Source organism: Anas platyrhynchos, chromosome 2, assembly GCF_047663525.1.
Source record: "Anas platyrhynchos isolate ZD024472 breed Pekin duck chromosome 2, IASCAAS_PekinDuck_T2T, whole genome shotgun sequence".
NCBI lineage: Eukaryota > Metazoa > Chordata > Aves > Anseriformes > Anatidae > Anas > Anas platyrhynchos.
Genome location: NC_092588.1, coordinates 40,256,397 through 40,271,012, shown reverse-complemented (window position 1 = coordinate 40,271,012; position 14,616 = coordinate 40,256,397). Strand labels below are relative to the sequence as shown.

The window sequence follows — 14,616 nt, the reverse complement described above, 5'->3', positions numbered from 1 at the left end:
CTGTTCTCCAAGCTGCTTTAAAGCTTCAGCTTTAAAAGCAGTGTTGTATATACATGAAAATAATTGCTTCCTGTTATTTGACTTGGGAACTTAAATATAGAAAGCAGTGCTAAAGAATTCGAATAACTTGGGGGTCTTGATTTTTTTTTCTCCTCCTTAATGTACTTCTGTCTTATTTGTACTGTGTAGGAACACTTGTCTCTATGCACACGTATACACATATATGCATGCTCTATATATGTGTAATACAGTTGAGTGACTTGAATGAAGAGTTGACTGCTGATAAACCTTATAATGGAATATAAATTCATTTCATCTTTGTATCTGTTAAAATACAAATGTATATATCTGTTAAAGGACTAAGCCACCCACAGAATTGGTGTTTATATACATGATTACTGTTCTTTTGAAAAACAGACACCTATTGAATAAAATTGTATGGTCAATGTTGTAGATCAAATTCCTTAAAATATTTTTTTTTATTGGAAAAAAAAATCACCAAAGTATAATCTATTTTAGGTGTTTTATGAAAAACTATCTGTTAAGATTAAACTAAAGCTGCTCTAAATAATTGAAAAATCTGTGAGATTGGAAAAATCATTTACTTAACTCGAGAAACTCCAAGATGTATCAGGTTGATTTTTAGGAAATTGTTTCTAATTTGCACTGTAAATATTGTATGCAATAGAATCACAAGGATACCAATAGTTGTGATAATGAACAAAATGAAAAATAAGATCGGCTTCTTAGATGATACAGAAGATAAACACTGGGAGGAAATGAAACCTCAAATGCTAAAAATGGTGGATGGACAGGCAATGGTCACACGATCTCTGACTGCCTGAAGTAGCAGAAAGCAGATAACACAACCATGCTTCTGGGACAGGCAGCAGCTTTTAACCTTGAAGAAACGTTGTGCTAGTTTCTGATACCCTAGCAATCTATTCTGGAATAAAGACTCAAGTGCTGCTGTAGCAAGATGAAATAGGGGAAGATAATAAGGGATTCAGTGGGAAAAATTCAAGGCAAATGTCTCTCTAGACAGAGTCTGTGAAACAACCCGGCTGTGTTTGTAAGGATAGTCTTGTGGATTTTAGAAGGATGCCTGAACTTGGATTGCTATCACTGTGCTGCAGATATTAATTCAAGTATGTGTCTTTATCTTTCAGCAATGTTATATGATATGATGCTTTTTGTTAGGAGAGTACTTATTACTCTTTTTTTTTTTTTTAACATATGTATATAACATAGCTGCTAACTTTTATAAAGAGCTTTATGTCTAGAAGTAGGGACAGGACAATAAGTGAAAAGCATGAATGAGATGTAGCATTTTCTGTATTGAAAAAGTATTGGATGGGAAATGTCTGAGTGGAGACTGATAGCATTTCCTTTGGTGTCATAATTATTTTTATCTCTGAAGAACAATAACATAGTGTCATTTGTAATGATGCTGTATTGTTTTCTTACTTACCATACTCTCTTTCTTTTTATATCTGCTCAAAACACTTCCTTGATGTTCATTGCGATACAGGAAGAGAGAGCTATGCAAATAAACATTTTACACTAAGTAAAATATTTTATTCATGCATGACTGAACTTTCCCCCTTCAGATTTTCCTTATGAGTACTCTACAGACTAAGAAAGATGTATACTACATACACGTTTTATATTTCAAAGATATTTTTTTTTGAATGTGTAATGTGCTAGGATTGAATTTTTGTGATTAGCTCTGGTAATTACATAGCATTTTGTATTTTGAAATCCATTATTTAATGTGTGTTGATGGGAACTCTCCCATCCATGCCTGCTGTTTATACTAGCTCTACAAATCCTTAATACCACTCCCAAAACCCTGGGAAAGAACTTGATCAGATTTCAGTAAAAATGTGTAATATTGTGGTACTGGCATTGCATCTGGCATTGCTGATGAACAAGCTGAGTACATACCCTTCAGTGTATATACTGCAGTGACTGCTGCAGTCAGTCATTGAGCAGAAGCTTTTGAAACTAAGATAGTTAAGTTCGCTTTGGCTGTAGGACTGAGCTTGTGGAGTTTTACATGTGAAGTCTGGAGCCCAGCACATGCAGCTTTACAGAGTGCTAGCATGTGTAGAAATATAAGATCTTGTGGCCTTTGAAGAGTTCAAGAATCTTTCATTTCACAGTATCAAAAGAACATGTGCTCATTGATCCGGTTTCTAGTGCTTGAAATACTTTTTCAACTTCTTTATACGTTTTCTCCACAGTCTGCCTATCCTTGTTCAGAAATAGCATGTCAGAAAGTTATATATTATATCAATGCAGTTAAGTGTATGATATATATATATATATGTTAAGTACTAAACATTGTTTTATGCCATTGCATTTTCTTGTATGTTTCTTTTGCAAGAATGAGAGGCCTGCTTTGTAAGGAAGCTAAAAGTCTCAAGATGTATCTACATTAGCATTTTAGTTAGCCAAATTCTGTGAGGACTAAGGGTTTTCATCTCCTTGGGGAAAAAAAAAACAACAAAACCACCAGTTCTACATGATGAGGCTCAGGATCTTCTCTCTTTGGTGCATCACATGTATTATTTCACATGCTGTATTTGTGCTATTTCACTTGGCATTGAGTATACTTCTGTGGGATTATGTGGCACCTGCACGTTGGTATTACTGATCTCTTGTTGTCATTGTCACAAACAAATGCTAACCTTGAGCTTACCAGAAGAACCTCACAATGGGTTTACTGTTCATGTGCTTTAAGCTGCAGAAAAGTCAGAGTGAAAATGCTTTTCTATGAGTTTACATTGGCACTGTGTGAGCTGCAGTCCCTAAAGATATCTTCAGCTTTCTTACAGCAATAGGCAAAGGCAATTTAGATCAAATTACCTTATGTCCTCAACTTTAGCTGTTTGTTCTGTAGAAGCAGAATTATTTAAGAGCAAAAAAGGTTAGCACTTAGATGGCTATACACCTGATCTTGCAGATACAGCAAGTAATTAAACACTGGGCTTCCAGTTGTCTGGTGAGAGTATGCAAACACAAGCATGCCTATGGGTGTACAAAAATTTCCTATGAACCCTTACTATGAAACAAGTCATCCATATATCCACAACTATTAAAAATAAATGATTAAAATCCTTCCCATTTTCCTCAAAATGACTAGCACATAACCCACATAGAACTGAGCATTTGGAAAATCTCCCAATGGGCATTTTCACAATCCAATATTAAGCATTAAAGATTTTGGCTTCTAAGGGCAGCTTCTGGCTGAAGGTGCCCCGCAGGGCCTTCAAGCAAGTAGAGGAAGAATGAAGTGCTGACAGACAGGAAGAGGAAACCGTATGCTCTGCATGTGTGGGGTGGTGGTGCCTGGTCAGTGCCTATTGATTTTCTGTGTGGTTCCTTTTACTTCAAGAGAAAAGAAGGGGAGCAATGAGTTCTCATGCTTCTTGTAAACCAGTATCACAGTTCACTAGATCCCTGTTGAAATTATACGGACAGCCAAAATTTGTTGACAATAGGTAACATAATTTGCAGAATTGGGGGGGACAGCAAATGCCTTCCTCTTATTTTTAGAAGAAAACGTTCAGCCCACGCACAGGACAGTGCATCTGTCATTATGTGGTGCTTCCTCAACAGCAGGAGGGGAGAGCGAAATGAAGGTGATGTGGGAAGGTGCCATGTGGGAGTGCTGCATCTGGGCTTTGTTTTATTATAGCAATGTCAGTTAGTGTCATGACTATTGCCAGTATTGTTACAAAAGTACAAGTCTTAATATAGACCCAGACCAATACAGCTAATTCTGCCTACAGGGATAGGGTGCTTAAGGTGCCATTCTGCTGAAACAGTCTACAAGTAGGCACCTCTACTATAACTGTTAGCTGTGATAACCTTTTCTTCACAATGATGGAGGTAAAAGTGAGATGTGTAGGGCATAGCAATCTGCTTTAGCTTCTCCAGGTGTGTTTCATTTACTGCTGGTTTGCTTGAGCCTGCATATGCACTGAGCCCTTTTTTAAGTTTTACATTGTTCTTCAAAGTACTGGCTTTAAAGATTAATTAGGGCAGGGGGAGTGAGAGTGTGTGCCTGCAAGAGAAAATATGTCTGTAAACCTAGCATTAGAGCACTGACCTGAAAGGAGGGAGAGACGAAGGAAAAAGAGGTTTGTAAAGCATTCATAGTGGATTCTTTCAAGAGTAAGTATAATTACTATCCTCTGAGGGAGGAGCGTGGAGATAACATTGTATATGTGCTTGCTGAAGTACAGTGTAATTACGTCATGGGATTAGCAGTCAGGTTCCAGTCGTGTACATGCTAGCAGCTGTATCTCATCTGATTTAGCATGGATGCACAGCCTGAGAGGAGGATTATTCTTCTAAATTATATTGGAGGATAAATATTTGTGTGGTGGTTTATCATCACCGACACACCTATGGTCAATTTCAGACCTTTGTAACAGGCTCATCTGAACAAGGAAATTCACTGCTGAAAGGCACAGCAGCAGCATATCTGCCAGGGAGCTGGGACTGCACAAATCATCCGTGCTCACCTGAGATTTGAATCACACTGAGCTCCCTGTTAGACTGGCATACACAAAATAAAGTGGGGAGATACAGGAACTGCTAACTTCAGGTGTGGTTCTCATCATTTGGAGTGGATTTTTTTTATTTAATATTTTTCCTGAAGATCTGCTACACTAGAGACTCTGCAATATTTCCTACATTTTACGAAGCATCCTTCTCTCTAAAACACTGAAACAAGTTTTCACTACAGTAATTACATTTGCTCTTACATTTATTTGGAAGTTCACAGAAGAATCAGAAAAACTGAAAGGGTTTGGGGGGTGTTTGAGGAGAAAATATGATAAATTTAAAAGTGTTAGAATGGGAAATGAATATTTTGATATATTTACTTCAGCTGTGGACTGAGACAAGAAATCATTTATTTCCTTTGCATCAGAAATAAAACTTTCAGCATGTGTTCCTAACATTAAGTTGTTCTCCCAGTAAACTGTTGTGTATGGAAAGGAAGTAAATTTTTGCTACATAAACCAGGTGACTGGATGGGAAACTGCTTGGCTTATGGCATAATGTTTTTGTTTAATACATTTTTTATTCCAACAGGAAATATGGGATGTATAAAATCAAAAAGGAAAGACAATCTGCATGGAGATGGGCTAGATTTGAAGAATCAACCAGTACGTAAAACTGAACGAACTATTTATGTGAGGGATCCAACGTCCAATAAACAGCAAAGGCCAGTAAGTAGATAGTCTCAGGGGAGAATTCCAGTAGCAAGATCAAAGCATGACTGGCATAGCTTAAATTTCAATCCAAAACATATGCATGAAGAGATCCAAATTGATCATTAGTCTACAATTTGGCTTTGTGCAGTTCACCCTCAAAGAATTAACACTTTAAAAAAAATTGATTAATTACTTCGTCACATATCATAATTTCTGCATGAAAACATTAATCCTTGGAGACCTTTGATCTAGATACAGCTGTGTCTGTAGCGTAATGCTAGGTAACTTTAGAAACGTTTTTTTTTAGTTGTGTTTTATCAGTGTTGTATATTAATAGTTGTGGGATCCAGAAATTGTTTATTTCTCTACCTCTACCATTCCTAGTCAACTTTCCTTTTATTCACTGAAGGCCAGTATTTTACCTTGCACAAGCTGTGTATGTAAGAACTGAGGGGGAGCAAAATGGATGCAGTTCTAAAGTGTGCAGAACTGTGGTGTAAGAGGAACTAGCTAAAGGAAGGGTGCTGGGAAGGGGAATCCCATTGGGTGTTAAGGGGGTTTGATGTTTCTCAGATTTGCTAGTTCCTCTTTCCCCCACCCTCTCTACTGTGCTGAGGAAATGGTATTTCCTAATTGTCCTTATTCAGGGACCTAATTCTCTGTGAGTGTGACTAACACCCTTCTTGTGCATGTCACCAGCTGGCACAGTGGACTCTGGATCAATGTGCATGAATCACAATTGCCATTTGCATTTATTCTTAATTACAATTTTCGTCCTGCAGAACCTAAGAAGTGTAGATGTGCTTGTAGTTCTTTAGCATGACAGCTCCTCATACTGGCAACGTGATACTGTCCTGTTAAGTTCCCTTGCATTAAGCCTGTTTAGCAGAAGTCACAAAATGTGAACTTCCCCACAGCTTAGTTTTGCACTTTCATGAGGTCTGAGCAGTTCAATTCTGAATCTAGTTGGGACTTGCTATATTTTTCCACACTAATTTGCTTTTGAAGAATGGTCAGAAATGATTGCAAAATGCTTCCTTTTAATCTAAGACATAGAGGATAATACTAAAGTAACTGAATAATGTATGATTGTAATGTAGACTTGTCACAAAAATGTAAAACTGCTTAATTAAAGGCATATTTCATTGTAGGCACATACAGAGGCACACCTTTTACCAGGACAGATATTTGCCAATGAAGGTATGTTTTCCTACAAATGTTACTGCCTGTGTGCTATGCTTTGTCAGCCTGTGAGATAATGAGACCATTCCTTTGGCCTTCTACCTTTGTAGATACGGAAGAGCATGGAGTCATTGTTGTAGCTCTTTATCCTTATGATGGCCTTCATGAAGATGACTTGTCGTTCAAAAAAGGAGAAAAACTAAAAGTTATTGAGGAGTAAGTATGACAGTACTGGTAGTATGGTAGTTTTTCTTTGGACTTATCTAAATCCCTTTTAAATTTTTTTATATCCTGCTCATAACATGAGATTATGAATCTTAAGGAAGATCCCTTATAAGTCAAAATATAAAAGTATGTGTAGTTTTGATAGGACCTGACAGCTGTCCTTGGTGACAATGACCAAACTTTGATCTGATGGAACCAATGGCTTCTAAGAGGAGCTTGAGTATAGAGAAATGGTGATTTTGTGCTTTCTGGCACAGGCAAAGCTCTCAGCACAGTGGAACCTTAACAACCCTTTATGACTCTGCTTTCCTTTGAGTACTATCTTTTTTGTTTGTTTGTTTTCTAGGCTGGGAGAATGGTGGAAAGCTAAATCTCTCATAACAAAAAAAGAAGGTTTCATTCCCAGCAACTATGTAGCAAAAGTAAACACCTTGGAAACAGAAGAGTAAGTTCTCTGTCCTCTCAGTAGGGGCAAATTTATTTTTCACCCTGGTGTTGCATCCTTTGTGGGTGAGGGGAAAAGGTTCTAACTCTTTGACATACTTTCCAGGTGGTTCTTCAAGGACATAACCCGAAAAGATGCTGAAAGGCAACTCCTGGCTCCTGGAAATGCTCCTGGAGCATTCCTTATCAGAGAAAGTGAAACATTAAAAGGTAGGCTTTGGGATGGGTGATTTTGGAATTGATAGAAGAGTTAAAAACACGTGATCTGGCTTCACAAAAAATTGCATCAAGTGGCACTTGGTAATGAGTTACTCCAGTGTGTCTTGTTTGAATTTACTGTAGTTACTTAGGAATAAGAAGGATGAGAAAATCACCAGAGAAAGATAGGAGAGTTACAAATTACTGAGTTGAGATGGGGCATGGTGGCAGTGGTGGTTTTGTATATATATGGCTTATTACACTGAGAAAAAGCAGGAGTGAATGAAAAGATCCTTTTCCTTCCTAATGTTTGTGATTCTTTTATTAAAGGACAATTTTAGTTGTAAATATCCTAAGCTGCATTTTACAATAAAGTCTTTCATTATTGGGTCTGTATCCATTACTCCAAGTTTTAAAATATAGTTAGTGCATAATGAGACTCTTCTGCCTTGTAGTATGTTTTAAAATAAATAAGCAAAAAAACTTTTTGATAAATATTTCTATACAGCTCTTTGTACTGAAATGCTTAATAAAAGCTCCAGACTTTTCAGCTGAGACAGAGAACATAAGATGGTTCTCCTCCAATATCTTGATTCTAACAGTGTCCTAGTTGGATGCTTCAGTTGGATACTCTAACATTGGACCCTCCAGAGGAAGACATGCTAATCCCTTCAATTGATCATATGTCTTTCCTCTCCACATGGGTAGTTTTTTGGCCCTAACATTGCAGATCAAGCACTGGAATGGGCTGCCCAAGGAAGTAGAACAGTCCCCCACTCCTGGAGGTAAATAAGAGGTGTTAGGACATGGCATTAATGGACTTGGTTTAGTGATGGGACTCTGTAAGTCAGGTTAACAGCTGGACTTTATGATCTGAAAAGTCTTTTCCAACATAATTCAATAATTCTTGACTAGGTAGCTCTTTGTAATGGGCCCACATCACTCTTTCTTTAGTCTCAAATGAAGAGAGAGGTCTAAATTCAGCAGAGACTGATGGGAGTAATGCAAAGTACCCATAAAATATTTCTTTCTGGCTTCTTCTGTCACTGGATCTGCATGTGGAGAAAGAGAAGGAACTGAGGTAGTTTCTTGTCCTTTCAAAATGGATGACAAGAATTGTATAAGTGGAAGAAATCAAGAATTTTGTAGTTTAGGACAGATATTATGCTGCTCCATCTTAAATCCTAGCTGAAGTTAGGATCCCAAGTATTAAGAGGTCTTCTTTCTCTCCTCAGTGCCTCAAGCCATTTCTAAACAATCCTTTTGCTACTTGACCCATGGCCCCCAGTGTGTTCCTTTTCCAAGATGCTGATCTCCAAATTTTAGCTCCTGTCTCATTAGTGTGACAACTGTGGAGTTCCTTTCCCAGGTGGTTCCACTCAAAAAGTGGGACTTTATGCAGAAGTGTGTGTTAATCATGGAGCTGTCTGAATTATGGAACTCTAAAGTTTACTGAATAAGATTGAAAAAGAAAGTCTGACTGTAAGCGTTTTGGTAACTGGTTCAGAACCAGCTATTGGCTAACTTCCTCATGTTGATTGCAAAATGTTATTTGAGGAAATAGAAGAGTGGGAAAAAAAAAGTAGACAAGGTAACTTTGTTGAGCTCAGCTGTGCGTGCGGACAGTACAGACTTGTTATCTGTTAATATTCTTTCTTTCTTTATCCACAGGCAGCTATTCCTTGTCCATAAGAGACTATGATCCGCAACATGGTGATGTCATTAAGCACTACAAAATTAGGAGTCTAGACAATGGAGGGTTTTATATCTCTCCAAGAATAACTTTTCCCAGCATCAATGATATGATCAAACATTATCAAAGTAAGTTAAATCCATTAGTGGATTACTTAATAGAATACAGTCGTTATTTCCTGTGAAGGAAAATAAATGCTTTCTTGTTTTGTTTCAGACCTTTTCATCTTTTTTTTCTAAATAACTCAGACGTGCATGTTATTGAAGATAAAGTAAAACTTGTTGGAACCCAAGTAAGGTTGTTATATAATCAGACTTAATACTCCTTGCTGTGTTGCATACCATTGTAAAATAAAGAATAGTTTTCTGAAACATCTCACCATAGTGGTGATGATGTGAAACTATAGTAAGAATTGACTGCATTGGAAACAAATTCTGTGTTTGAGATTAAATTTGTAATCATGATTAGCAGAAATAGGTATAGACTTCTAACTGTCTTCTTATATTTGATGTTGAGAGTTGAAGGTTTTTTTCCCTACAGATTTATTTATTTATTTCATCAATGGAGTTTTGAAGGCTGTAAAAGAAAATTACACCTACAGAGAATGTACGCATTTATTATTAACAAAAGGAGGGGGATAGGAACAAGTTTCCACCTATATTTTAGCTATGAAAGTGACCTTTTGTTCTGTATAACCTCATGGTGGGTAACTCCAAAATATATATTTTTTGTCTTGTCACTGGGAAGACATAGAATAAGAAAGATGTGAGACAGGAAATCACACTCATTTTTCAAAGCCACGCCAAAGACTTGGCCATGACATTTCTCTGAGTTGTTAGATATGCGTGGTAATTCTATTGCACAGTTTATAAACCTGGGAATTATTTTATATTTGTATTAAAGTTATAGGTGGTAAGTGACTGGAGAAGAAATAATTGTGACCTACTTATGCTTGCATTCTTATGTGTGCACACATCTAAAACGACACAGCATAAGAAAACTTAAGGACAGATTCAGAATAAGGATTTCAAGCCTGACACCAATGTGCGTCTTCGTACTTTCTGTTAGCAATCAGATCTTATAGTTATTTGGTACAAACTGTATTAAAACAAAATAACCTGATGTTAACCAGATGTGTGTGGCACTTCTCTATTAAATCTGTCCCTGAATTTCAAACTGTAGAAGCACTTAAAGTTGTGTGAAAGCACTAAAAAGATTACATTTTCATAGGCACTGACTTGTTTGAAAATTATTTTGAGCTGGTTAATGCACACCTAAATCAAATGGTCTTTGACTCAATGGTTTGCATGGATTTTATATTTTGTTTTTCCTTCGAAAAAACAGAGCAATCAGATGGCTTGTGTAGAAGGTTGGAAAAAGCTTGTATTTGTCCTAAGCCACAAAAACCATGGGATAAAGATGCATGGGAAATTCCACGGGAATCAATTAAATTAGTGAAGAAACTTGGAGCTGGTCAGTTTGGAGAAGTCTGGATGGGTAAGTTTATTTTTTTGAAAATAATATTAAAATCTGTTGAAAGAAGTACAGTTTAAGAATCACTCAGAATAATTGTGGACACAAGCCTTGTCTGATATACTTGTAAAAACAGAACAGTCAGGCTCAGAATATACCTTCTCATGAGGAAAAATAATAGGAGAGAGGATCTGTGAAAGATAAGGCACCTGACACAGACATGGAACAAATTGCCTTATAGCAAATTATGTGTAAAGTTTTTAACATCTGTTGGAAAAGAAGAGACTGAAATATAATGGATGGGACTACCATAACCTGGTTAAAAAAGGAGATATTTAATACAAGATTATTGTTGGAGCTTGCTACTCAGGAAGCAGGTGGCCGATGTAGGTAGAAGATAAGGGACTGATCACCCCCAGCCTTGAACTATCATGCAGGTCCCCAATAATGAAAGCATTGTAAGACTTACAAGTAGTAAATTTTAATATATAACCAGCTAAAACTGATAGTGTTAATTATTATAATCATAATTAACCTTGCTTGTTTAAAAACATTTTTATTTTCTCAACCTCAATGGCTTCCCCTGGCTACGACCACTGTCTAATCGTGTTCTTCAAAAATGTTTTAATTCTCTTGCTTTTGAAGTGCTGCCTATTCAGGGGTCTGAGTATTCTTTTGGGAAGCATATTATGTGTTCTGTGTGTAATTCATTGGTTACACACATGTTAACAGTTACCATCTTACTTGACTTAATTGAGATAAACTATATCTTCCTTCCAAAGTCTTCACGATGATTTTTCTTCAGGTCAAATCATTGTCTAACCCTTCCCTGAGTCTCCTTTTTGGAGGTTATATTTAGATAGCAATAAAATCTTTTTAATACTATTACAACATTTTTTTATTATTGGTATTATTATGATTCTACAAGCGGGGCATTTTTAAGAAACTTAGAAGCATATCCCTAAGCTTATTAACAGATGCAAAGGGTACTCTAATGACCCATAGGAGTGCAGCAGTCTAACAGGAACACACTTGATATTTCGTTGTTTTGAAGAGATGTTTTCTAATAGGTACAATCTGCTGATACAAATTATGCAAAAATGTCAGCGACACATCTCCATGATGCAACATAAGACAAATTCAGCCTTTCATCTACCTTCACAACAAAAGGCTTAAGAAAGCCTTTGGCTGTGTTATACGTAAATGACAATTTACTTGCCAGTTGAGACAGGTGTCAGCCATTGTACAGTTTTTCTCTTCCTGATAAACCAGGCCAAGAAATAATTAACTGACATTGAAACGCTGTGGAAGACTTCATGGCAGAATGTTATCACCTGCTTGAAAATGTAGATCATTATGGGAAGTGACTACTTCTGCATACACACACAAAGGCGTAAAACTTTAAAAGGGTGTTTCTGGTTCAAGATGCTTCCTCTTATTTGTGTCGTTATTTTGACATCTAAATTGGGCCTAACCCTTTTATCTGAATTGTCGCACTGTGAGAAAAATTAATGTACTGTGAAGTGATCACTGTGTTTCCTCTTCTCTGCTTCATTTCTGAAGCGAGAGAAGCTGATTTGCTCAGTACAGATCTTTTCAAATCAGGAGCGTGGTTAATATTAAAGCCAAGGAGGTTCAGGCTGAAAAACACTTATCAGGTCACCTGTGCAGGATATAAACAAACAGTGTTGATTGTAGTGATGACTAACCAGAGGCATCAGGAGTTAAACAGAGATACTGAGAAATAAGCTACTTGTTAGACTCGACTGATTACTTACCTCATCTGGAGTAAAATTATGTTTAGGTCACAGTACGAATGAGACATACTATTCCATAGCTTCAATACCAAATACACTTCTGCTTGCTGAAGGATTTTGATTTCAGAGGGAACAGTGTTTGGTTCAGAAGAACTTTGTCCAGTTCTGGGCTTCCCAGAACAAGACAGATACGGAGAGAGACCAACAAAGGGCCCTGAAGAAGTTGAAGGGACCTGAACATCTCTTCCTCTGAGGAAGAGCCGAGAGGACTGGGACCCTTTCACCCAGAAAAGAGAAGGCACGGGTTCAGTCTTAACAGCATCTAGAAATACCTGAAGGGAAGGTAGAAAGAGAATAGAGCAAGTCTCATTTCAGTGGTGCCCAGTGCCAGGACAAGAAGCAGTGGGCACAGAATGAAATACAAGAGGTTCCATGTGAACATCAGGAAGTAATTCTTTACTATGATAGTTGACCAAGCACGGGATGTCCAGAGAGGCTGTGAAGTCTCCTCCTTGGAGATCTTCAGAAGCCACCTGGGCGTGGTGCTGGGCAGCCTGCTCTGGGTGCCCCTGCTTGAGCAGGGGGTTCGGCAGATGGTCTCCAGAGGTCCTTCCCAACCTTAACCACTCTGTAGTATATGGGAAGATAGAGACAATATTGTTATTGCAATGTGAAGATTTGCCAGAATTCTCTTATAGTCTTTTTAGTTCAACAATAAGTATTTTTTGAGCTTCCAAGCTGACATCCTGCTCCTGCACGTGTACTTTTGGGTTTTGGAGAAAGCTAGCATATGTTAGAGAAGATTGTCTTGGTTTCAGCTGGAATAGAGATAACTTTCTTCCTAGTAGCTGGTGTGGAGCTGTGTTTTGGATTTAGGATGAGAATAATGCTGATAACACATGTATGTTTTAGACCACTCAGTCTATTGCCCCCGGGGGGGATGCAGGAAAGATTCAGAAAGGTAAACGTGTGAGAACTCATGGTCTGAGATATGGGTAGTTTACAAGGTAAAGCAAAAGCTGCTGCACAAGCAAAGACAAATAAGGAATTTATTTGCCACTTCCCAATGTCAGGCGGTTGTTCAGACATCTTCACATGTGACAGTTTCTTGGGAAGACAAATGCCATCACTCAGAACATCTGCATGCCTACTCCTTTGTGCCTACTCAAGTCCTGCACACAGTTCTGGGGTCCCCAGCACGAGAAGGACATGGATCTGTTAGAGCAGGTCCATAAGAGGGCCTGCAAATGCCTGGCACACCTTTCCTGTGAAGACCGACTGAGAGAATTGGTATTGTTTAGCCTGGAGAAGGCCCAAGGAAGGCTTTATTGTGGCCTTCCAATACTTAGAGGGGGCTTATAAGAAAGATGGAGAAAGACTTCCTACCAGGGCCTGTAGTGATAGGACAAGGGGTAATAGTTTTAAACTAAAAGAGGGGAGATTTATACTAGACATAACTAATTGTTTACTCAGAGGGTGGTGAGGCACTGGCACATGCTCCCCAGAGAAGCTGTGGATGCTCCATCCGTGGAGGTGTTCAATACCAGGCTGGATGGGGCTTTGGCAACCTGGTCTGGTGGGTGGGAACCCATGGCAGGGGTTGGAACTGGGTGATCTTTAAGGGCCCTTCCAACCCAAACTGTTCTATGGTGTAGATGGTGAAGGAAGAGTGATGTGCTGATGTGCCATAGGATGCAGAGAAGCTGCCATCATTCTGACTCTTTCCAGACAGCATCCTGGAAATACTGTACCTCCTGCAGCTGCAATAGCCTGAGACATTGTCTGACTTCTAACAGTATCACACTTCATTAGCTCAGGTTGTTTCCAGTATAACCTTATAGGGAATTAGTGTGAAGGAGAAAGCTGCCTCTTGTAGACTCGTTCACAAAGCCGTCCATCTTCAGTCCTGGAGATCTGTTCAGAAATGCTTTTGGTAGGCTCAACTTATTGCCTATTATGAGTTTGTATCACAGCTTGGCCTGAATAAGCCCATGTGAAAATCTGGCAACCTGCCTGTGAAAATACCATATTTAACTCCAAAAGAAATGGGCAAAACACAATTTTTGAGGGGTTCTATTCACACATGTAAGAAGAGCATAGCTCTCTGTAAACAATTGTCAGATTCCTCAGATTTGCCTATTATTCCTCGCATCATATCTAATTTTTAACAAAAGCCTAAACTGCTGAGGGACTTGCTTCCTGCCATGGTATGAAAGGGTTTTCGTCTATGGAGTTTAGTTTATTTGGGCATCTTCTTTAGTAAACTGATGAACCAGGGTAGCACTGTAAGAGTAGGGTCTATGTTTTATGCATTTTTGTTCCTAGTGTGCATTGATATGATGTGAACCATAATGCTCTGTGACATTAATAATCCATGAATAGAATTCTCAAGTAGGGACAAGAGAAAAGTTAA

General features: G+C 38.1%; 1 protein-coding gene across 6 annotated transcripts in view; it reads left to right on the top strand.

The window, feature by feature from the left end:
- Window positions 1–14,616, top strand: part of LYN (LYN proto-oncogene, Src family tyrosine kinase) — a 51,901-nt gene that overhangs the window by 16,054 nt on the left and 21,231 nt on the right. For 2 of the 6 annotated variants that reach the window (XM_027452248.3, XM_072034596.1), the window contains exons 2-8: window positions 5,110–5,246; window positions 6,383–6,431; window positions 6,524–6,629; window positions 6,985–7,083; window positions 7,189–7,292; window positions 8,952–9,101; window positions 10,318–10,470. In XM_027452248.3, coding sequence (XP_027308049.1) covers window positions 5,115–5,246; window positions 6,383–6,431; window positions 6,524–6,629; window positions 6,985–7,083; window positions 7,189–7,292; window positions 8,952–9,101; window positions 10,318–10,470 — 793 coding nt within the window. In that variant the 5' untranslated portion in view covers window positions 5,110–5,114. Of the gene's footprint in view, window positions 1–876; window positions 1,149–5,109; window positions 5,247–6,382; window positions 6,432–6,523; window positions 6,630–6,984; window positions 7,084–7,188; window positions 7,293–8,951; window positions 9,102–10,317; window positions 10,471–14,616 lie in introns of those variants that run through there. The other 4 variants (XM_072034599.1, XM_072034598.1, XM_072034600.1 and 1 more) reach the window with 3 other exon arrangements.